The 27,222-nt window shown below is 30.4% G+C and overlaps 1 protein-coding gene across 1 annotated transcript; it reads left to right on the top strand.

Moving 5' to 3' along the window:
- The first annotated feature begins 661 nt into the window (after positions 1-661).
- LOC143193929 (stearoyl-CoA desaturase 5) lies at positions 662-27,122 on the top strand. The gene is made up of 6 exons (XM_076400378.1): positions 662-784; positions 14,745-14,974; positions 15,503-15,651; positions 26,150-26,337; positions 26,394-26,576; positions 26,651-27,122. The coding sequence occupies exons 2-6, from the start codon at positions 14,752-14,754 to the stop codon at positions 27,018-27,020; spliced, it is 1,113 nt and encodes a 370-aa protein (XP_076256493.1). The 5' UTR covers positions 662-784; positions 14,745-14,751; the 3' UTR covers positions 27,021-27,122.
- The last annotated feature ends 100 nt before the right edge of the window (positions 27,123-27,222 follow it).

Genomic DNA, 27,222 nt, shown 5'->3' on the forward strand with positions numbered 1-27,222 from the left:
AGCGTTATCATTGCAAGAGAATGTCCTTGCATCTGTTACACGGTATTGCCGTTTGTTTAACGAATACTGTTCATTTCAGTTCTTGTTAATGTACATCAGCAGTAACAGTTTTATACAGTTTTAGTAGGCCATAATAAATTCCACTTTGCTGATTCAACCATATGCAGAGAAAGACTGTATAAAAATTTTGTTTCGACTTGGTTACGGTTAGCGTCAATTCGTATCGCAGCTCTCTCCTTCCCTTTTAAGATAACATCTAGGAGCAAATGAAAGTTCTTTGAGGATTTGAATAGGGTCCCCGTCCAATAAGTTTATCATTCTTTGTCAAACCAAAACCGTCAATTGAAACATGACAGAGCAGCATTATGTATTAACCAAAATTAAATATGTTTTCTAAAAAAATACAATAATTTAATTCTACAAGAACATACTTAATAAAATTCATCACCATAATGTCAAAAACCACATGACTGCTCGCTTAAAATGTATCCCATTAATTGGTTTTACGCCATAATTTTATAATTGTTTCGCTTTCAGTAAAACTTTTTGATTTGTTTGCGTAATAGTGTTTATTAATTTCAAATGTTAATCATATTTGATGACAATACATCATTATATGCAGTATTAAAATAAGAACTACTAGTTCCCACAATAATAAGATTAATTAGCATGCGTTTGCAAGTCAAATTTTTGCTCGTAAGTTTAAAATATGGGATACATATAAAATCAGTGACACTGTCTGCTTGACAAGTACTGTCACGAGGTGTTATACCTATATTGCTGAGTAAGTAAATTTTGACACAAAATATATATTTGTTATCCAAATTAAATATTATATATTTGCAAGTTGGGTTAAATTTTAACAAATAACTTTAACTATTATATTAAAATACCAGTATATATATATATTATATGTTCTTTCAATTTTTTTATAGTTGTATATATATTGTTCATCTTTTTCACTGGAGGTCAATAATCCACATTTTAATTATAATTATATTAATTATATTAATATGATATTGGATAATACTAATTTGTGCTTGTTATTTTAACTAATATTTTGCAAATAATTTTATGCTGACTAGACAGTATAACTTAACCCCGAAGGCTTAACTAGGTCAAAAGAAACATTTTTCATTTCAAAAATGATCCAAAGGTTGCTAGCATAATAGCATTCAATTGTAATTTAGAAACATTGTTAACAGTTACGCACATAGCTTTTCAAAACTCAAAAATTCTGCTCATTATACCTGCCGAAAAACCTAAAGTTTCTATTACATTCCTATCGGCCTATCAATAATCTGCCTATATTATAAAATTTTTTGTGTAAAATGTGACGAAATTTCGGTTATATTCCTAAAAACGATAAGATATCATTGGCAGATAGAAATAATAAGTAATATTATTGAACCACCTGGTTTAATATAAGTTTAATTTAATATAACAAAAATCTAATGCATTTATCATTAAAGAAGGTAAACTACAGTTATACAGCCATAATCATTTGTATAGTTAGGGTTTGTCTAGTGGTTTGTTTATTGTAAATTTAGTTCTTCCTTCCTTTTAGGATTTCCTTCGATGCAAAGTTTCCAAGTTGCATGTTACTACCTGTATACTACCTTACAATATTTTACCAACTTCTTCTATACGTTGTGAATGAATCACTGCATTCCTCCTAACGCATTTATCATATCATCTGAAAAAGGGTTAGAGTATCAATTCCCTACTCATCAACAAAATACTCGTGTATATTCTGAACAATTACATGCAGATTTCAGCACACAAATTTTACACATAGTGATTTTTCTACAGTTATACTATATAACGTATATACTCGTATTTAGTCGTTTCGACTATAATTACTCTCTCTTGATAATTGTTAACATTGGGCCATAAGCCGACATCAGGAAAGCATCAGTTGGTTATTCTCATTTTCACTATCAAAATCACTGTTCATGTCAATTACTATATTGCGCATGTTCACGGCCTCTCTTTAATGAATCTAACATTATATTGTTCTTCATTTTTAGATTCAAAGATTTGAGTCACAGTGCCTATACTAATACTCAGTAAACTAGATTATTTTGTCCAGACTATATAATGTCACACATGGATCTTTTAATTTCGTTAATTCCTCACCAACATTTTATTTGTTGAAACCCCTATAATCATAAAAGTATTTAATATAAACATTTTTATATATATATATATATTAAAGTTTTCTTTTTACCAAGAAGATTTCATCTGGACTGGACCTACTTAACGTGGGCTCCGAACCAAGGTCTTCGGCATTAAACCTACCAACTGGCGAGTGGGCAACTTAGAGCCCATCCCATAAAACATCCGCTCTTACCCAGCCTGGTTAATGGCGTAACTGGGATTCCTCGTCGGATTTTCCACTGTTGCCTATAAATATATTTACAATTACAATCACAAACATAATATACATCCATACTCCAGATTGCTTTTTTATAATAGATGCATTTTTCAGATCTACAACTAACTAGTGTTGTAATGTTTTTGCCTAATAATTTTCCAGCTCACTGCCACTTATTTTATTTTGGTAGTGCAGTTAATACTAACATTTTGCCTACTAACACAAAATAGATTAAAAATTGATTATCATACTGAGGCAGATATCAAATATCAAAGGATAAATATCAAATTGAATTATCAATTGTAAGTAAACATGACACCAATTTGAATTTACATGGAAAATGTGGCGATAAGGCTAAGAATATTTTGATATTTTATCAATTATCGCCTACATTAATTTAAAATAATTTCTTACAAATTTGCAAATGTTTCTTGAATTGTTCTATTCTCCGTAGTGTGAACAAAGTTTAGTTTACTTTGTTGAAATGTTTATGTACGTGATATAAATAATTTAAAAATCTATATATAAATGTACCATATACTAATAATATCTAATATCAGCTGAAGTACAAATAATGTTGAGATTCATCATTTTCAATCAGTTAACAAAACATTAAACAAAAGAACGCACTCAAAGAGATATCAGTATTCGATCACAATCTCTCATTGATCCCATAATTCATATAAATATACATATGAAAAAGATTGCTCCAATATTTTTGAATACTTTTTTGACATAGAACATTCCAAACCATGTGCAGATTTAAAGCAGTTTCTCGTAGTGTCACCTGTTTCAGATATGTTTTCACAATTGATAGGATAAATGAGACTAGAACCTCTCTGTGGTATAATTTAATAATTCTTATTATATTCTGGTCCATTGGTTGAGCTAATGGAATACGTTCGATGGTAGATACATAACAAAATTGACAAGTACTCGCTCATATATACGTATGCGCTTTTATTTGAAGACTCTGTTCTACTAGAAAATATTTTACCTACATATTAGAAATAATTATATTCATAAATAATAAACAGAACATTTACAATTTCAAGAGACAAGGCACTTGTTACGCTAGTTTAGAAATATACTGCTTATCTTATATTAAAGGTATTTGAACCATCATTATCAACTTAAATAATAAATATAATAGTTTGAGGGCGAATTTTTTGCTTTTACTATTATCATTAGCATTATTTTGGGTGAACCTTTTATATTAGTACATCTAGAAACGTTTATTATTTGTTATTAGGACTTCATGCTCAAAGCGTATTTTTCATATGATGATGCATCTGAAGTTTTAAATTTATTCTATTCTTAAGTATAACTCCTTAATTGTTTGTATATAATGTATTGTATATAACTTAATGGTTGTATATATATGGTATGCGAAATATTTATATATATATATATATATATATATATATATATATATATATATATATATATAGCAGTCGAATTCCATATCTTGTTTTAAATCATTGTAGTCAGTCATTTTCAGTATCTTTCAGCTTTTTGCTTAAGAATTTCGCCGCTAATTGGGACATGCTTTTCCCATTGTTTTAAAAACCATTTATAATGGGAATTCTCTATTTCAGGAGCCTTTACTTTTTTTTAAAGTTTTTCTGTTTTCCGGACATCCAAATATTGTGAAAATTCCTTGCAAAATTGATGCTTTCAGATGCTTAATATTATAGATTCTTACCATCGATATTTCAATAAAAAATATTTCTATATGTTTTTGTACAAGTTTAAATTAAAAAACTGAATGTACTTAAACCGTCAAACGATTAAACTAGTGTGCTTCAACACTTTATCGCAGTTTGACGAATTACCAAAATAAATTGGGAATTACCATATCAAATCACAAAACAAGAAATAAACTGTTTACAACATCGAGCGTAGAGATTGTTGACTTTATTTTACATTCCATTTGATATTATGATATAAATTTTAAGTTTACATTAATGCAATGTTTTCATCATTGAATGTTTGGATTTGAATAGTATCTTCCTTAAAAGCAAATCAATGTTACCTTTGTAAACAACAATTTTTCTAAATCATTTTAAAATCACCAGTTCCGTAATTACCGATGTCATAAATTTAATGGTCGATGTTTTATTAGCTACTAAAAATTAACAAATAATGAGGGTAATTAACATGTTTTTAATATAAATCAGCTTAAAAAAATCAATATTTTGAATAATTCTTATATTAGCATACATTTCAATATTCAAGTTAATATTTATATTATTTTTGAATTACTGACATAACATGATTTTGTTCTTTGGTAAATAAAATAATATAACAGAAATATATTTAAGAAATTTATAAACTTTTCGATACTTGTGTTTGTGAAGTAAGGTAATGGTACTTGGATTTCAATGGGACATGAAGTTTCAGCATGGGATTTTAAAATGGGGACGATGGAAAATTATCATTACGTTTAGGTCATTATCATTATACTATAAAAAACTTAGAAAAAGCAAGCCCTGTATGTTAAACATTATGGAAGAAAGTGGGAAACTCTGTGGGACACTAGACTGAATTAGTCTCATAATCGAAATAGTAATTAAAATAATAAATTTAATTAAAAATGGCTAAATCTTTATTTGTTGATTCATAATTTAATATTAAAAAAGGTTATTATAAACGCAAATGTTCCTTACAACAAAATTAATCTTTTTAGTAGATTAAATAACAAGTACAATATTATTATGGTTTATATCTGCACTGATACCTTACACTAAATAGTTCTATTTAAATTTTAAATTCTTAAATAATAATAACAATAAATAACAACACTAATCGAAAAAGTACTCCTTGTTTTGTTAAATTTATCGCATCGCACATCCTAACTAAGGATTAATTAAAAACATATATGAGATAAAGATAAAACGCATCTTAATATATTTCAAACTTATAACCATTTCTATCGTTTAAAGAAAAAAGAAAACATAAACGTCGTGTATATAGAAAGTGGGGCATATATTTTAGTAAAAGATTTATGAATATGTTATTCCGAGAACCCTTTAAATGGATTGCAATAAATTATATTATATGAAGAAAGCAATCACTTTTCGTAAAAGTCACAAAACATTTTACAAAAGAATACCTTGTTATAAATTAAACAACAGAGTATTTCAGACAGGCGTTTCATGAATTGAACTTGTTTAAATTTCGTTAAGAATATGTATAATTGATAAATTGGTTTTATATCATCGAATTTTTATAGAATCGATACATCCAAACCTTGCCTCTCCTGACTGCGCTGCAAAATCTCTTAATAGCATAAAATAGTAATAATAATAGTATAAAACTGGTCACAGAACAGGTGTGTGTAAATCACTTGTTCAGTATCTCCTAGAAATCAATATAGAACTTACAGGATTATGGATTTATCAGAAAAGGTAAAATATGATCAATCAAAACGGACCATTTATCATAGATTAGTATTTGAAATTCAGATGAACGTATTCGCTTTGATTATTAAAAAAAAATTTAATTTCTTCCCCAACTGATCTGTAATATTCGTATTACTTCAATATCCTCAAGTGTCCTCGATACATTTGACACCCAAGAATCCTCGAAACGAGTATATATTTAACTAACTCAATTATAAGCTATTTTCTAACAATCGTGATGTATACTTGCTGATAAATTAGATATAATTAAGATATATCTGTATCAAATTGCACTAAAACTAAAAATATGTGGTTAACATTATGTTGATTTTATTCATAGAACAATTAAATATGATTTATAAAACGCACATTAATTAATTTGTTATTCAAATTATTTTACCTTAATAACAAGATATATCTTATGGCGTGCATTAATTAAGAATAATGGAAATATAATGGAATACTAATAAATTGTCCGCAGACGGGATATATGCAAAATACAAAATATTATTTTATATAATCTGATTTGTTGCTTAAATCTTAAGCAGAAAATCTTTGCCATAGAATGGTGATCAAAAATGAAGAACTTAATGGCTTAAACATTCTATAAGAGCTGCTGCGGTTTCTAGATTTTTTGAAGTGGATCCGTTTCTATCACTTTTTATTTTTCGACGCACTTTCCGCTATTGTCTATATATATCCAGTTTGTTCATTTTTCTAGCTTCCAACATCATTATTACATTTTAAGTGCTTTTCTTAACTTTTTAATTTTTTGCTCCGTACTGATTTTTCATCCATGGTTCTATTATTTTATTCGATTATTGGATTAATTCTTTTATTTCTTCCCCGATTTTATAAAAAAATATTTACTATTGTATTGCTACATATCTCCAGATATTTTATTTGATATATGTCTAGCTTTGTTTTTGGTGTTACTCTACTAGTGTTTTTTTTTCTATATATTTTACTTGCATTTAAAGATAATGTATTTATGTGTCATATATATATATTTGTTGTCTCTTCTTTTTTCACCTTTTCGCTCTTTTTGTGTTCCTCTAATTATTATAATTTTCATCCCTCTCCATTTATGATCAATATCTTCTTCACAATTATTCTATTAATTCTGGTTTCAATTATTTTATTATCTGTCTAGTTTCTTTATTTGTACTCGAAATTTTTAACCTTTTCGTTATCTTTCTTCTTGTGGCCTTAAAACTTGGTCTATTCGTCTATTATCCATTTTGTTTCACCATTTAGGCTTCATATTTTTTATCTTCGTAGTTATTTCCTTTTTTTATTTTTATTGTTTTCTATTTCGTTGTTTTGTTTTCTAAGTTTAATTTACAAATGGGCTATCTTTTATGGCCCTTTTATATTATCTCTTACTATAGCAAAATCTTCTTCTGACATTCTTCTCAATTTTAATAACGCCATATTTCTGAATATATAAAAACTACTTTGCCACGTCGCCGTTTAGCCCGCTTGGTTAAGATTCAATTATTGTCTGGTCTACTTATCTACTGTCTCTTTTTAATATTTCAATTGTTTCATTGCTCTTTCACTTATTTTCACCTATTTATTTTGCTTTCTCATAATTTACTCTCAGCACATTGTTCCTCTCCAGAACCAAACTCAGATTCTAAAAGGGTGTGTGAGTTAATCTTTAAGGTTTTACAAATCTTAAAGAGCTTCATCATTTTCGATGGTTTTTGGCTTGAAATGTACATAGCCGATGTAGGTGTTAATATAATCTAAACTTCTTCTTAAAATCTAATTCGTATGAGCTGAGTACAGATCACATTAAAATGCTAGTGGTCATAAAGAAAGGGATAGGCGACTTGGGGGAAGATGTATTACAGAAAGATATATTTCTCCACCATACGAACCAATCGATTGTCGCACCATTAATTTCATTGTTAGAACGCTGATACTGGTTAAGCGGCAGCCTTTATAAAATGGAGCTATTCCACTATTAATTTAACGCTGATATTAATTTTAATCAGGAGTTAAATTAATTTTAATCAGGAACTAAATAACAATCTGACAACCATTGTTTTATTTGAAAGAACATTCAGTTATTTGAAAAATCTATATATATATATATATATATATATATATATATATATATATATATATATATATATATATATATATAAATGAATTGTTGTTCGTTAGTCTCGCTAAAACTCGAGAAGGGCTGAACCCATTTGGATAACTTTAGTATTAGATTATTTGTGGAAGTCCAGGGAAGGTCTAAAAGGTGAATAAATATGAAAATGAGTGCGCGAGAACTTTTCTCACTTTGATTAATTATAATTTACTTTACTGCTAATTGCGAGAAAACTTTTATCACTTTGATTAATTACAATTTACGATGCCGAGGAGAAGACGACATGACTTAAGTCGTCGTGCTAACTGCACTGATGACCAGAGAGAGAGAGAGAGAGATCAAGAAAATAGTCGTATTGCTATGTCAGAATTTAGAGAGTAACAATGAAGTAGATAGACTTAGAATGTAACGAGTTCCTGCACACAAACACAACAACAGCGAGCACGACATAATGAAATTGAGCGATTCCGCAGACACAGTGCTCCTCTGATCCTGGAACGAGCTGCATTCCACTATGATGAGGCAATAGATTATTGTGTGGACAAATCGGTAACAATTGGGCAAATGACAATAATTTGTACATATTGCAAGACGTTAAAGTATGGTGGTGAATATGATAGATTATTTTGTCCTGGAGGCAAAGTAAAATTGCCACAATTGGTCCCACCACCAGATCCTTTACAATCTTCAGTTTCTAGGATTGGAAATGATTCTAAGCACTTCTCTGCCAACATTTAGAAATATAACAGCTATTTTCAGATGATATCATTTGGTGCTGCACATATTATACAAAACAATTCCATGCTTACTTTCCCACAGTTTACCCAAAATTGCATGCAGTAGTTACCAAACGCATGATATACGGACTTTGCGGAGTTTTCAACTACAATTCACCCTGTATAGTTGATGGCAAGTATTCCAAGCGATACCCAAGAGACCTGATTGCTGAAACCATAACGGGAAATAATGGATACCTATTGTATCGTCGGCGATCAGTTGCGGACAATGGGAGATCGGTAGTTGTGAAGGTAAGAGGATAAAATGTTGATGTAGACCATCGTTGGATCGTGACATACTTGCCAATATTATCCAAAGCTTTTGAGACTCACATCAATGTGGAATATTGTAACTCTGTGAAATTGATAAAGTACATATGTAAATATGTTAACACATGTTGCGATGTGGCCGTCTTCGCTGTAACCAACGCAGATGACGAAATATCACAGTACCAGATGGGTCCCTATGTAAGTAGCAACGAAGCAATTTGGCGTATCTTTTCATTTGCGATCCATGAAAGACACCCTACAGTGGTCCATTTCGCAATCCATTCAGAAAATGGTCAGGAGGAAAAAAGTCGAGAATTTAAGATTGTCGAGGATCTCAATGCAACCATTCAGATTTTTTTTTCCGGGACAGTTGGTTTCCTTCAAATAAGTCGACACCGTTATGAACCAGGACGACGTAGTCAACTATCCCACGGAGTTTTTAAATTCACTAAAATTGCCTGGATTACCACCCCACAAATTGAAGTTAAAAGTAGGATCAGTTAATTAGGATTAATCTCGCATATACCGATGATTCCAACAGATTTACCATTCGATTTTAAACATTTACAATTTCCAGTACGTTTGGCCTTTGCGATGACCACAAATAAATCTCAAGGCCAGTCGTTGGAAGTTTGCGGAATCAACTTGGAGTTTCCATGTTTCGCGCATGAACAATTATACTCGGAAAAGGAGAACCGTCATCTTTGTTTATTTACACACCACAAAACAAAACAAAAATATAGTTTATCAGAAAGCTTTAAATTGATTATCAAACTGTATCATAACCGTGTGTGTCTGTAAATATATAATTTAAACCTTATAAATAGCCAGTATTTCAGGAAAACTCTATTTTTTAAGTATGAAACATCATGTGTAATTAATCGAAAATAATAATAATAATTAATTCATACAGAGCATTTTTTTAATTAATTACGGATTATTAGGTCTTTTATTTATGGATTGAGGCAGTACGAAGTCTGCCGGGTCAGCTAGTATGTTATAAAACCAGAGAAATATATAATACATCATTAACTAAGTCTCAGTTTTGAGGGATACAATATAGATTTTAATAATTAACATTTATCAGTCCAATTAGACTAGTCTAACTAGACATAAAAATATTCATGACCAATGTAAACAATTTTGATATTTGAAAAACCTGCTACCTATCAGTTGTATTATAACACCTAGTTCATGCTATGCCTTTAGCTATAGGACAACAAACGGCTAACAACTTAAGTAATAGCTTTTCTTTAGTCGATTGAAAGGCGTTATTGGCTGATAACATTCAAGATACCTGTAATATAAGGACCGTAATAATCTATTGTTCCCTTACTTTAGTGAACTGGAGCATTACCATGAAAAGTATTGGCTTCTCAAATTTAAAAACCATAAATGTTTGATTAGAGTGTAAAAATTCCTTATTTATATATTTTGTTGTAGATTATTTTGTCATACAAATTTCTATTCATTTTCTTTTTTTAACGTGGAAGTAAGAGTTTCACATTAAAGAGACTATTAAAAAAACCTTCAACTCCATAAAATGTATTTAAAAATTGTTTAGTTATATTTATTTATTAAAAAATTAACATTTATTACTTATATAACCATATATAGATGGTCTGGATAATGAAAACATACCATAAAACTACAAAGGCAATAAGATTATTTGGCGACATTAATGGAATTTTAATCGATATTTCAATTAAATTTAAAAAACAAAAAATCACCAATTGACCGGATCTAATCACAATATCAAAACAGGCTTTTTCGACTTTTATTAGATGCCTACAGTAGTATTTTGATAAGTGATATCAAATGGTGTAAATGCGAACTATTAATGTGTATAGAACAATTAAAAAATAACCAAACATTTAGTAGAGAGACCCTAATTACTGTATTATCAAATTGCATTTTGCGATACTCACTGGTTTCCTGTTAAATTTGAAGAACATTTCTACTGAAACCCATCAAACACTCTTAGAAATATACTGCGCTAAATATCAATTACCACTTTTGATTTCAACTATTTAAAACTGGTGTTTTCGATGTCAATGACAAAACAATGCTATATGCAACACTTGTTGAACAAAAACCCAAAGATTCATTATAAGAAAAGGTTCAAAAAGAGGCTACCATACAAATCGACTGAAAATGTCATTTCGATTCCTCTCAGTATCGATATCGGCGGTTTCTTTGGTTTATGGGCAAAAAGAAGATTTTCCTGTGGTGTATAGTAATTCATGATGATTAAAAACTAGACAGCACTAACCAGCAGTAGCACGCGCGTTCCAAGTGTTGTAAAAGATACACTGAGGCAATTTGAATTAGAAATGATCTCCTATCTGGTGTACCGCCAATCACAGTGCCTTCTGGTTACTAATGATTTAGATGATGTGACTTGACTTGGCTGACCACCGCTTGACATGCTGAAAAAAATTAATCGATAATTCTGTCACTGTTAAATCAATATCATTATTGCAAAACGGTATCTCCATGTTACCAAAGACATAAAACCAACTAATAAAGATTGATAAGAACACATTTTGATTAATATATATTAGGGTAATTTTTCTCTATAAATACCTTTAAGGTGAAAAAAATATGAAAAAATGAGTGGAATATTCGGAATACATATATAAGCACCTAATAACATAACTGAAGAAATATAGCAAATACCTTACATTCCATTCCATTATTTTCTAAGATGTGTGAAAGACTATAATCGTCGACTTCATATTGAACACCCTATATCTTCGATAAACAACGCCGCATTTATAAGCGCTGTAAACGCAGTTATCAAAATTAACTTCTAGTTATTCCTTAAATTCGGAAGTAACTCTAAAAACTGCGAATTTAACAACTGTTTTAAGCCCCTGAAAGAACCTCTTTACTATCGTTGGGAACTATCGACTGAAAACAGTCGAAACAGTCGATAGTCGCAAAACAGTCGAAGTAGTCGATAGTCAAGAAAATAACGACTGAAAATAGTAATTACTATTTTCAGTCAAATGCACGGTTCGACTCTTTTTTTCCATTCGTGATGTCAGACGAAGATGTACGAATTCTTGTCTGTATAAAATGTGAGATAGGAAAGGACGGAGATAAATACTTGGAGCAGTTAAATTTAAATGTCTTTATATTTCCAATGGTAGTATAAGCGAGACAGAGATGTATTCATTTACGTGATAACTTTAAAAAAGAAAAGAAAAAATATTACTGATTATCATTATCATGTAATAAATAATATAATTTTAAAAGAAGTAGGATTACTTTTATACTGAATGTTCTGTGGATGTGTAAAAAGGAATGGAATAATAACACTAAAAATATTTTATCGTGTTTTAATATATTAATTTGTATTTTTAAATAACACCATAATAAATATAAATAGTACAATATAACTTAAATAATACCTAAGAACTAATGATTTTCAATAACCATAACGACTAAATAAAATGTAAACCTATACCTAATCATTAAACAATCTAATCCAAGATGAACCTAAAAATGATCGTACAATAACTACCAGACCCTTTTTAAATAGTTTTATTTATTTTTGAACAGAAATATTTTTAAAGTACTGTGAATATTATGATGTTCAACTTTTCTCCCGTGAGGAGATTTCTTCGATCGTTAATTATTTGCCCAGATTTTGAAAAAACTCGTTCCGAGGGGACAGATGTTGCGGGTATAGAGGAATATTTTACGTGTAACTGATATAATCCAGGTAGTTTCATTTTATGGGTCTGCTAAAAATCCAATGGGTTTTCTAAACGCCCAATAAATGGAATTTCCAAATACTGCTAAATCTGTAAAGTTGCTGCAGTACATGGAGTAATTACTTCTTTCATTCTAGCCATTTTTTATCAAAATATCTCCAGATGTCAATACATCCTTAGTCAATAGTTTTGTGTTGAATTTCGAATTGTGGAACTATATTTGTACTTTTTGAAGTTAGAATGGAAGATACCTCTTTTGTGATAACTTTTTGTGTCGCCTCAGCATTATTTCCAATACCAAATCCTCCTTTTTTAAATCTAGGATCTAAAAATGTGGATTTCCCGCATTTCGTATTCATTTCTAAAATTGCCAGTCTTTTATTGATGACATCTAATAGACAATTTTGTCATTTTTTCCATATTCACTTGTTAAAATACTGGATTTGATAAAATGTTGCAGTCCAGTCATTTTATTAACGGTATCATTAAACACATCGTTGGGATATCTTTCACCAGGTAACTCGGTGGTCATTATCTCAATGGGCTTTAAAAGTTGAACAAATTCTGTTAAGATAGTCCATTCGTTAACAAATAAAAACTGTGGTGCTCTTCTTAATACCCATCAAAATAATTTGTTGAATATTAAAGTAGAGTTTTCCTATCAGAAAATGTATTTATTATAAATATTTAATATACTTTATTCACCTCTTTATCGTTAATATTTTTAAAAGAAATTTAACAACTGCTACTGTAAAAAACTCTTCAAATCTCTTCTATGCAGTTTCTGAATCCCTTGGAACCCATTTTTAGATTTCAAGATTTTTAGGAAAAAAGTTTCGACAAACAAGAGGCTTGGACAACAATCGTGAAAGTTTATCAAAAAAGTATTACCTGTTATACCAGCCCAAAGTATTACCTATTATGCCAGTCAAAAGTGTCTTACTATTTATCATTTACAATTTAATTTTTTGCCCTCGAAAACTAGCGTTCCAAAATGTTGCTATATTAATTTACAATATATTGTTATTCGCAAACAAACTACAAAAAAATATAAAACCACATATATTACATATAAATCTATATAAGCATAAATTCGACGCATTACTTTCAAGGTCGCGGCTAAGACGGAAGGTCAGAACGTAAAAAATCAGTCGAATGAACTAGTAGAACCGAAAATAATAATTAAAAGTAAACGACTGAAACAGTCGATAGTATATAGTAATAAAATCAGTCGGACTGAGAATAGCGACTGAAAACAGTTACTAGTAAAAACAGTCGAACCAAAAATAGAGACTGAAATAGTCGATAGTAACAAATAGTCAATTACTGAACAGTCGATAGTCGATTTCAGTCGATTGTTCCCAACACTACTCTTTACGTTTTTGTTACCATAAGTCTTACCATATTTCGATCACAGTAATAATACATAAACAACCTGCCATATTGCTTCTTTAACGGATTCTCCTAATCAATTTAAAATAATAGTAGATAGACACGATCAATGTCGACGGTATCAATTATACATATTTTCAAAAATTATAACAATAGATATCTTCGGTTAGTTAATTGCCTGACATTCTTACCTCATTTCTTTAAATCAGGTCACCAATCAAGGTCACTACCAACACAAAGTAACTCTTAAAAATGCATCTTAAATATGCATCGCCAAACGCATATAAACTCTAATACATCAAAGTGGTTGTCATTTACTGCCTCTCTGTCTTCCTATATATACCTCGAACATTCTAATTCAAAACAATTCACTACTGCTAGTTACCGGGTTTATATTGACTCTTATTGTATAATAGGAAGTTTGTTTAAATTTTACACCGACAGATATATAATAACTAAAATATAATTAATTATTCATATATTTATATTCACAAAGACGAGAAATATAATGGACACTTCAATATTGCAATATTAGATTACTAATACTTAATCAACAGGTAGGCATTCTCAGATTATTTTCGTTGTAATTTATAAGAGTTAAAACATTATAATATAGTAATTCAACAATTATTAAAATAAAGGCTTTTTTTTCGTTGTATCATTTCAAGTTTACATACAAATATTTTATTTTAGATAAACCATGGCACCACGTCCTAATGAATCAGTTGCTACCCTACGATCAAAAGGACATGAGACACTCATTCAAGATGCGCAGCAGTCCAAAATTGATAACGATTATAAATATAAACTTAAAATTATTTGGTTTCCAAATGTTTTTGTATATATAATATTACACTCTATAACCCTTTATGGTCTAATTGCCTTATTGACCGGTTATGGTAATTTTAAAATCGCATTATTTTGTAAGTATTTTATTTCATTATTTACAGTTCACGAGTAAAAATATTACTAAAACACTACACAATACTAATTCTATCGTTTTCTTACACAATAAAAATGTAAGTAATATTTAAATGCTTATATCGAAATTAGTTTTAGATATAAGGTGTTGAAATTAACTCGTAGCTTCTTTTGATAAAACATAGTTTACTTAAAATGAGCTTTAAAAAAATGTTATAAGCACTTATCACTATCTCTCGGCTTTATATGTATCTCGATCCATTTGAAGAATACAGCTTCCTTGTTCGAGCATTTTTATTTAAAAAAGTGATATAGCATGTGGTAAGATTAGAAATTTCCTTCAATTAAAGAGCCTTAAAAATATTAAATATTATCAACAGCCTTACTGATTCCATAGATTGGAATCGCATCTAATGTCTCATTATTTTTTCATCATAACCAAGCCTGTTAATTACTTGGCTACTCTTACTACTACTGTTGATAACTACCAATGATTTAGATAAATAAAACTACTATTTTACCAATTTTAGGTTATTTATACGCACTATTTTCAATAAACGGAATAACAGCTGGAGCTCATCGACTATGGACTCATCGAACATACAAAGCAAACTTGCCACTAAGAATATTTTTAATGTTTTGGCAAACAGCTGCTTTACAAAATGATATTTACATTTGGGTAAGTTAAGTATTTTAAAATTTAACGTAGTAATTATAACGAAAACTAACGAAAATTATGTATCTAAATAATGTATATAAATCACATCTATTTTAATACAAACACCAAATTCATTCAAAATTAAATATGAATTAAACGTATCGGTCAATTATTATTCTAATCATAACTTAGATCTAAATAAAAAATAATTTTTAATATTTAATAGCGCATAAAAGTTTAGACTAAGTGGATGGTTCCCGACGTCTATAAAGAATCTATTAACCCGTTATGAAATGTCCAAATAATTCAAATATTCATTATTGCTCTTCAACTGCATATTGAAATTGAAAACGAATTTTTTAACTGATATTTTGTGAAAAGGCAACATTTTCCTTTTAGAGTAGTTTTGTTTGATTTTATCATGACCTAAATATCACAACACATATCACAGAAAAATCAGAAAAATAAGCTTTGATATCTTAAGACGAATTGTAGTTTTTACTATAACATTTTTCAGTGAGCTGATTGTTTAATTTAGTTTATTTTTTATGCACTGGGCACTTTCAGTTTGTGCGGTTTCATTATTTTTAAACAAGCCTCTAGTTTACTCGTACCTATCAACCTTAAACTTGGCCATATATTTGTTTTTCACTTCCTTGCAAGTTAAACGTTTCATTTGAAACATGTATGGAAATATAAATATATATTGATATATTATTTTTCAAAGACATTAATTGGTACCATTATTTAATTATTAGTTGTTGATTTTTTATTTTGAAAGCATTATTCTACAACTTTTTAACATCGTTGTGACAACATGACGATATCGTATAGATAGAATGATATTGGTCTCGCAATAGTCCATTTTCAAATTTCGAGATCGTGAGCCAGTCAAACCATGCTGCATAAATTTAAACAAGTGGTAATCCATACCACATTTTCCGCACCACCCATGAATTTCTCCCGCGCGATTTTCTATCCTCAATTACAGAGTATATTTAACTTTTTACGTTTAGTTCTTGTTTCCTTCGTTGCGGTTTTTCTTTGTCAAGTCATTTTAATATTATTGTATTTCTGTTACTACATATGAATACTATTCTTGATAAAATTATATATAATCCATTCTCCCTAATGCATTTGCCATATCTACAAAATTGTTATTTTGGTGCTCATCATCTCCTCATTCATTCTAGCTTAATATTTGAATTGAAATAAAACATGAATTAAGTTTTAAAGATACCAAGTTAAACGATAAACTATTTCAAATTGCCTGAATATGTAGAGAAAAACATTATTTATAATAACACCTTTGAATAAACTTACTCAGACAGTGTGATGAGAATGGAAACAACTAAAGGTGTTTTATTTTAAAGATTTGTATGTATAAATGTGTGCAGTTGTTAAAATGTTTGTTGCTTATATATCCCTCTCGACCTGCATATCCATTGTAGCAATTCTTTGCCACATCCTATATCACCTTAATTGGATTGAATATGAAGTGATAGGGCAAACACGTGATACTTTTTGGCCATATTATTCAGTCATCTGATCTACTGCGGGAAAATTATTTCTAAAAAAAATACATTTTAAAAAACGCAATGAAACGTTTTATTTATATTTAGCAAGTAACAATTTTAAATAGTTCATTTTTTAGTATGGTCTCTGCAAAACTTAATTCATATTTTGCAAGCCATCTCTTGATTACAGCACCTTTGTCGATGCACTTATTGGAACCTATTCCACCTGTGTTCTATGATATGGTGTATTGTCTATAACAGTAACTGCTGATTCCTCCAAGTTCTTCAACAATTGACTTTCAAATATTAGCAATACGTGATATGGTTCATTTTTCTAAGGTAATCATCATTGGATGTGGAGGAAATGCTCCAGGAATAAAATCTTTCCTATTTCCATAACATGAAGAACAATATATCTACAAAGAATTATTTAAAAAATATTATGAGTAACAAAATGCAATCAAATGTTATTCTAACTATTACCTTTTTCCATGAACCTTTGTTGTCTTTACACACTTTTTGTATCATTTCGTATATCCACGTTTCGGTAAGATACATACATTGAAATAATAAATCTTCTTTGGGGGTTATCTTTATACCATTTTAATCCCATATTCCATATCAGTGTATAAAAGGATGATTTATATGCGTCAAAAACAGCATATCATTAAGTTTTGTATAGATACTTTCCAGACTCACATTTTTCTCTGAAATAATTGTATCAAGTTATGGTTATATTGAAAAAAGTTCGTTTGTACTCATTGTTTTTATATATTTCATAAATTTGATCTCAAATAAATCAAGGTTATCTTTATCTGAATCTAACATTATATTTTTCTTAATTTTTTTAGATATCTTTTAGTCTTCTTTCATCTTCTTCATCTTTTAGTCACCATGCTCATATTAACTCTCAGCTAAGCTGCAGTGCGCTAATAACAGTTCTAATAATTCCGCAACAAATTAATATACAATATGGTCAAACCTCACTAACGCATGTTACTGGCTAAAATGGGCCTTCATTATCTCGTTCCTGTTCGAAGAAACTTATTAACTTAAGATATGCAATCAGTTTGTGACCCTGACTACCTATTTGTTGTTCTTGGCAATTTCTGTTAAAGTAATATGATATACTAAGACGCAATTTGAAATTTATAAAGACAAGCAAAGCATCAAAACAACGTTTATCATCTAATATTATATTATTATCACTAATGCTTTGAATGTATCAGACAGCATTGTATTTCTTTTTATCTACAGTAAAATGACAAGGAAAATATTATCTGATACAAAAGGAATTTACAAATACAATAGGCAATAAAATATACATCTTTTTTTGTCATATGTAAGACTGTATAGCCATGAACATTTCAATGTCGATGCGAATGGCCCTCCAGAACTAATCCATGACTTTTTGACATCCACTTAACATTATTATGGTAGATCTCCTTTTCATAGCTACTTCTTTATCTGGGATACCATAAACCAGCAATATTGCCACGGTTTGAAATGGTGTTTTCAATCCATTCAGTTTCAGTGTGATAAGCATTTTGCTTCTGGATGTCTTCACATGTAAGAGCCTGGCCTGGTAATTATTTTATCAACTTTTAAACTCTCTGAAAATATATTGAGAGTTTTAGCTAGAATTTTGTTAAATTAGTCTTATTCTTTGTCGTTAATAACAAAATCATTGAAACCAAACAAATTAGGATATGAGGAACCGGCGTATATCTTCAAACTTATATTTTCAAACATCGATCGATCAGTTGGACAAACTGAACGTAGAATTTGATCAGAAACGGTATTTCCTGGGGGACAAGAAAGCGGTTAGTGAAAGAAATATTTTTATTTCTTGGCAAATAAAAATATTTTTAACAATCTGACCGTTTAACCGACTTCAAAAAATAAATAAGGAACTCACTAAAAATTAGAAATAACTTGGATTTTTAACACGAACAAAACATTTTAAAATAAAATATGATAATAAAATAAATAGAATATATAAAACAAATAATCCTTATGACAACTAAATAAAAATAATCAAATACCTTATTTAACCTATCTACTACACGTACATTAAATTCTTCTATATAACATACAATTTAGTTTAATATCTACTTAAATTTATTTATCTATTTACAATATTATTTTAACTACTACTGATCACTTCAAAATCGGTGAAGAACCCACACAGTTATATTAATTTAGATTTATTTTGTTGGTAATTTAATTTTTTGTATATATAAGAAAATTACATTATTATTTTATTTCTTTCCTTTTAGTGTTATATATTTAGTAAAAAAATTACGCAGTTATTTTATTTAATATTGCAATGGGTGTTCCAAGTAATGGTGCAGCCATATGAGGAAAAATAGGAATAAAGAAACGATGAAAAATAAGGAACGCTTCAGGCCGCGGGTCCCCTAACTAGCCTAGGTGATTTGACAAATGTTCTAACTAAACAACAACAACAAATTTTGTCTCCGCCGGGAATCGAACTGGCAACCTTCGTTTGGGAGCTACCCGCTTTAACTATCACAGCATAGAAGCATTTATCAACAGTATTTCTACAAGAACTTTTATTCTAAAAAACAAACTGAATGGCTTTTGCTCTGAACGACTTCCGAGATTCCGTCACATCAACTCAGCAATAACATTATACCAAAATATCTGATTATTTTAGATACATATTATGTGAAAACTTTGTATGTGCCTTTGAAATTTGAGCGTTTCCGTCGATTTCCGCCCTTCCCTCTACCAGATCCGGATTTTGGTTTCAATGGGGCCACATCGGAAAAGCACCCTTTCGAATAAAAATGAACATTTGTTTATAAAATACGTCAACAATATATTCTTCGAGAGACTCTAACAAACCATATGATCGCCAGTCAAGGCGCCGACCTTTGTATGCAAAAAGTGTATATCTCACTATTTCCATCGCCCTGTAACAAGAGTCTAGTCTTGCAGTCCATGCGTACAAGCTTTTGAGTTTGCAACGTTGCCAGTTTTTGAAAATTATAAGTATACTTATGTATTTGAAAAGAATATAATATTAATAGAATGAACTATCTTCGATTCACAAGTTAACTTAATATCATAGAACCTAATATTTCTGTTGAGACCCAAGTTAAAAGATTTTTATATATTTTCTGTCCCATATAATATAAAAATGTAATATGAAGAAACTTTTATAAAAGAAACTTTTATAAAGAAACTTTTATACTACCTCTCAGGATATTATTCTGAAAAATTTGTATTTTATTAATGTTACTCTTTGCAGAACATCCCCGTAACTGAACTCCGTATGTCCATATATGTTTCAATATTTGCTTATATAATAGCAATTACAAGATTTTCTTCCAATTAGCCAGTACATTTTCCAATATTTCAATTCCAGTTCTTTTCTTTTCTTCTTTATATGTTCCTTCCAGCGAAGTTTTGCATCGAGATTCATTCCGAGATATTTAGAGTTGTTGTTATATGGAATGATACTGTTATTTAATGTTATTGGTGCTTGTACGGTCTGTTTATAGGTGAACTGCACATGTACAGATTTACTTTCATTAATTCTTATTTTCCAAGCTTGTGTCCAATTATTTATATTGTCACTTGCCTGTTGTAATTTTCGTGAGGCTTCTTCACTATTGTCTCCGACAGCTATAATCGCAGTATCATCAGCAAATGCAGCGATCGTGATATTTTCCATTTGTGGTATATCACAAGTGTTCAATATTAGCTTCGTTTAGTTTGAAATTTTTTTCTAAATATTCAGCAAATGCTTCTGCTTTTTGGCGATTGTCACGTGCCCAATTCCCACGTTGTCCAATTCTTCAGCAAATCCTTCCCAGTCTGTTCTCTTGTTTGTTAACGTTGGGTTTCTTTCTTCTCTTATTATATTTTCGCTCAACGTCAGAATCACTGCCGTATGATCTCGACTTTTATATAGTTGGATGTTATGTTTCTTACTATGAAGAAATCTAACATGTCTGGGGTTTTCTCTTGATCAGTCGGCCAATAAGTTGCTTTTCCTGTTGACATATAACTAAATCTTAGTTCAGTAGCTGCTTTATGCAGTTCATTGCCTTTAGTTGTTGTCATTCTGGATCTTGTATTTTTTGCATTAAAATCACCTCCAATTATAAATTTTTCTCCCAGGTTGCTTAGGACATTCAAATAAATTTCCTTTCTTTGATTGTATCTTGGAGGACAATGAATTGCAACTATTGCAACCTTGTATCTGCTTGATTTAATAGTTACTGCTGTTACCTGATTTTCTGCTGTACTGAGCCCGGGTTCTTGATGGTGAGAAATGTTCTTTTTTATTATTATTGCACTTCCTCCTCCTGCGGTGTTAGCTGAATGTATGGTATGATAGAATGTATATACTCTAAATTTTATAAAGGATTCTTTTGTTAAATGAGTTGCGGATATAAGGCAAATATCTATTTTTTGCATTACTAGGAATACTTGTATGGTAGCGTGATGTTGCTGGATTCCATTAGCATTCCAAATTGCTATTCGGATATCTTTATTTGCCATTTCGTGTTTTTGGGGCCACAGGCCTAATGTTGATCATTTCTACTTTTTTCAATCCATTCGGAAAAATATTCTATCATATTTTCTTGTCTGTCCAGCTTTCCTATTAGTTTAAGTAGCAATTCGTTGGTGGTTGCTTCATCTTCCTTGGTGTCTCTTTGGTTACTTTGACTGATACTTTGGGCATAAGTCATTTCACCATTAACGTTGTTGTATTTTTTCGGTTGTTTCTTTTCACTCATTGTTTCTTTAGGTTTAACGTGAGCTACTTTATTCCTCCTCTCTTGTAATGTTTTAGCAACTACACATCCTTTATAACTTGCCGGATGCGCTTCATTGCAGTTAGCACGTTTCAGCTTAGCTTCTTTGGGTTTTCTACGCTCTGTGGTGATATGTTTAGCTGAACATTTTACACATCTAGGTTCTCTTCTGCAGAATTTCAGAGTGTTTCCATGCAATTGGCATCTTTTGCATTGCGGTATTAAGTTCGATTTTTTTAAAGGCTCGATTTTTATTTCTACCCCTAAAATTATTTTAATACCAAAAATGGTTTTTGTGCCCGTATCGTGTTCAAAGGCTAACATAAAGAGAGGTAATGGCTTCTTGTGGACTAACATTTCTCCTTTGTTATTTTTGGTATTTTCTTTTATTAAAATATTTGTCGCATTTAAGCATTTAAGCCCATTTCGGTTTAGTTCAGCGATAATTTTTTCACTTTTAGCTGTTGATGGACGCCGTCTTGCCATAACTTTGATGTCTCTGGTTTATTTGTCTTCATAAGAGTGCCATTGCAGTTTTAGCAACTCTAAACAATTTATTATTTTTGAGAATGTTGTACGACATTCGGCATTCAGATTCATTTGTCCATTGTTTGGTACCGTTGCTTTGAATACTATACAGTTGGACCTCAGTGTTTCGTATAGCAAGTCAAAGTCGGTAATATTACTTACGATAATTGGGGGTGGCCTGGGCATTCTAATTTATTTATTTTGTTCATTATTTTGTTTTATTTTTATTTGCTGTGGTGAAGATCCTGAAGAATTATTTGCTATTCTTTTTTTATTTTTAACCGTTATCCAGCCTACTTCTTTCTGCAATTCTTCTTTATCTGTTTCGTATGTAACAAGTGGACTGCTTTTGTTGGCTTGGTGGTTATCGTTGTTTTGTCTTTGCCTTCAGACCTTTGTTTATTTAGTTGTAGCTGGAGGGCATTTATTTGTTTTTGCATATTAGTTAATGCAATTTCAAGACTCTCCCGCGCCGACTTTTCATTCATCCACGTATTGTAGAGTGCCTGTTCGTTCTGGGTTCTAGTTGTGTTCTCTACATTCAAAACTGCAATATGTGATACGCCTGATGTCGATATTTGCATTTTATCTGTTTTTTGTGCAGTGTTCTTCTCCATATTTTTTATATATTGTTGAAATATAACTGTTTTCGACCCCTAAAGTTTTATGGCATTTTGCATTTATTTTCTACGGTACTGACCTTTTTTTCCGATCGCACTTTCACTTTTTCACCAGTCTGTAAAATGTTATTGTTAAACTTTTTTTTAACGCTGCATTTATGATACAGATGTTGCGCTTTTGTTTCGTTTCACTGACCGTCTCTCCGAACACGTCTTTACTCTGTGAAGGTCAAACGTCGACTATAATAGAAATACTATAGAAAACTATGACTACTATAGAAAATAAAAAAGAGAAAATAAAACAATATGTAATAATTTATCTAACAGGTCTATTGAAAAGTCCCCGGGCTTGACATATAGATGGCGCTATTAGAATTAAATTCACATGTTTTTTAGCCCTAACACTCAAAAGATGCGTGTATAAATTTGACAGCTGTTGGATCATTACTTTGTGAATTATAGCATTTTGAGTGAAGCAACTTTTATTACTGTGAAAAAAAAATGGATAAAAAGAAATTTCGCGTGCTGATAAAATATTACTTTTTGAAGGGACAAAATATAGTTGAAGCAAAAACTTAGCTTGATGCCGAGTTTCCGAACACTGCCACAGGAAAATCAACCATCAAGTATTGCTATGCTAAGTTTAGACTTGGTGAAAAGAGCACCGAAAACGGTGAACGCAGTGGACGCCTAAAGGTGGTTGTTACCGACGAAAACATTAAAAAAATCAATAAAATGATTTTGAATGACGGTACATTGAAATTGAATGAAATAGCAGACACTCTAAAGATATCAACTGAATGTGTACATCAATCACGAATGTTTGGGTATGAGAAAGCTCTGTGCATAGTGGGTGGCGCGCGAGCTCACTTTTGACCAAAAACAACGACCACTTGATGATTCGGAGCAGTGTTTGGAGATGATCAAGCATAATAAACCCGAGTTTTTGCGTCGATATGTGACAGTGGATGAAACATGGCTCCATCATTTTACTCCGATGTCCAATCGACAGTCATCCGAGTGGACTGCACACGATGAACCCGCTCCAAAGCGTAGGAAAACGCAACAGTCGCCTGGCAAGGTTATGGCGTCTGTATTTTGGGATGGAATAGTTTTCATTGATTACCTTGAAAAAAGAAGGATCATCAACAGCGACTATTTTAGAGCATTATTGGACTGTTTGAAGGACGAAATAGCCGAAAAACGACCGCATTTGAAGAAAAAGCAAGTGCTGCTTCACCGAGACAATGCACCGTGTCCCAAGTCAGTGAAAATGATTGCAAAAATCCATGAATCACCCTTGAAGTGAATTATATTATATATATTGAAGAAAATTATGTTGAATAAAAAAAAAATTTCTAAAAAAAATTGTTTTACTATTGTAGGCCAGGGACTCTTCATACTATATATTTATATATATATATATATATATATATATATATATATATATATTAATTATTTTATTTTATATATTTTATATATAAGCTATTATTTTAAGCTTATATTTTATATTTAAATTTTATAAACATATTTAATTTTAAATGGTAAAACAACATGTAAGGTAACAAATATAACTTACTTATCAATATATAAAACGCAATCGTCCATTTATCTTTAAAATTATACAATAACATATCTCGCACAGCATTTAAAAATACCTTCATGGTTTCCTTACCGAATCTCTTCGATATACAAAAACTGCATGGAAACCCATCTGTCAGTTCATTCAATAAAAGCAATTCAAATCGATTATGCATTATGCCCCTGTGTAGAATATACACGTACACATTTTTTGCTATATTCTTTTGACATTTCATATTATCCTTCATTTTTTGTGACTAACATATAATATTTTGTATTTATAGTAGGGTAGATACTCAGAAACTACGACCGTGGTTTACATAATACACATCTTATATATTTCACTTCATTTGCCCATCCTTCAACAATCGTAGCGCCACTTCTATGTTTTGTAGACTTTAATTGGTTTGCTTCCTGAATATTATATAAAGCTTTATGAGCAGATAGTTCAGCTGCAATCATATTTTATAATCAAAATATGAACAGTACATGAATAAATAAACGATAAACATTTCTTAAAATTATATAACAGATCTCCTCCCAACGCAAGAGTCAAATCTAAAATGGCTGTTGTACTACGTTGGATTCAACCTTTTAATTGCTTGTAAATGGCAACGCCGCATATTCATGTGGAAACTATAATTAGGATTTTCCAGAAATAGCCACTATTCGAACGGTCCAGGTACAAAATTCGCCTCGATTAGCAAACGACTAATGCTGATGACTCAGGTATCCTCTGTCTAATTTGTCAACAGCGCTGTTCTGTATTTTCTTACAATAGGTCATGGCAACGCTTGAACCCACGTTAATCACGTGAGTCAAAACTCAAAATAAAGTCAAAGTTCTCTGGAACTTCAAATGAGAACTTCTTACGCACTCTGCTTATTAATCAGACTTGGCTCCAGCCGACTAACATAAAATCCTGACAATATAACATACCTTTGTCAGTAAACAATCGAAAACTTTGAACGACGTTCATAAATTCGTCGATGACTTAATCGCCTTGAAGCCAATTAAGAAACAATAGACTATGTTGCCAGGCAATATTTCGTTGTTTATTTTTAATATAGCAAACATATGCTGAAAAAGCTGTTTAAATTAAACTATACAACAAATATTACAACAAATATTTAATTAATTTTATTATATTTGAGTAATTTAAAATATATATACAAATTAACAAATATTGAAATAGCCATAACATTATAATCATATTTAAAACAGTAATAATTATTAAAAATTCGTATTTATTCCCTATTGTCTTTTACTCCTGATGTAATGTATCCTATCAATTGTGAATTGTGATAATTAATAAGGAGAAGTGTCAGAAATATTTTTTTCCAAATCATTATTAACTTAAATGATATTGTTATTTATTACTTATTATTTATTCTCTACACATTCTTATTATATTCAAGCAACTATGAGAACATTGTAAGCTATTCTAAACCAACATTTAATATTAACATTTATGTTATAGTCTAGAGATCATAGAGTGCATCATAAATTTACCGATACTGACGCAGATCCGCATAACTCAAAAAGAGGATTCTTCTTCTCTCACGTAGGTTGGTTGCTTTGTAAAAAACACAAAGATGTTATTGAAAAAGGAAAAACTATAGATATGAGTGATGTTTTGGCTGATCCCGTTGTACAATTCCAAAGAAAGTGTGTATAGTTATGGCGTTATTTACAACGTGTTTATATAAATATTTTATGTTTAGGTTTTATGTTCCATTGATTTTATTGACTACATTTGTATTGCCTACTTGGATCCCGGTCTATTTTTGGGGTGAATCATTGAAAGTTTCATTTATTAGTACCATAACAAGATATGTTCTAAGTTTAAATGGAACATGGTGTATCAACAGCGTTACTCACATGTTTGGAACAAAGCCATATGACAAGTAAATTAATATATAACAAAACACAACAACAAAACTAAGACCAACAATTTGGTTATGCATATTTTATATTTTAGATCAATATCTTCTGTACAAAATGTAACAATGGGCCTAATTGGACTTGGAGAAGGTTGGCACAATTATCATCATACCTTCCCATGGGACTACAGAGCACATGAATTCGCTAACTTCTCAATTAACATGAGTGGTGCATTTATAACATTTATGTCTAAAATTGGGTGGGCTACTGAATTAAAGGTTGTTCCTGATGAAGCAATAAGAAGAAGGGCTCTCCGAACTGGTGATGGAAGCAGGGCAAATATCAATACGCTAAATAAAGAAGAGCTAATCAGCCGTATTCCCGAGAATTACAATAATAATGTATGGGGATATGGAGATAAAGATATAGAGAATGAAGAAGTTCAAATATTAAAGGCATATTCGTGATTAACATCTCCATTTCTGTTTTCCCTTAGTTTATAGTCAAAATATAAAAATGTAATTAGAGAGATAAATATATAAAAGGAGTTTAATTTTTCCTTTCTAAAACTATATTTTTCACTATGAAAAACATCTTGAACCAAATGAAACCCTTCCACGACGACCCTTCTTCAATGATCAACGACATCCGCTAGCAATACAACTAAGC

The sequence above is a fragment of the Rhynchophorus ferrugineus genome, unplaced genomic scaffold (genome assembly GCF_030347505.1).
Source record: "Rhynchophorus ferrugineus isolate W39M unplaced genomic scaffold, kcgeb_rfMv2 rfM3, whole genome shotgun sequence".
Lineage (NCBI taxonomy): Eukaryota > Metazoa > Arthropoda > Insecta > Coleoptera > Curculionidae > Rhynchophorus > Rhynchophorus ferrugineus.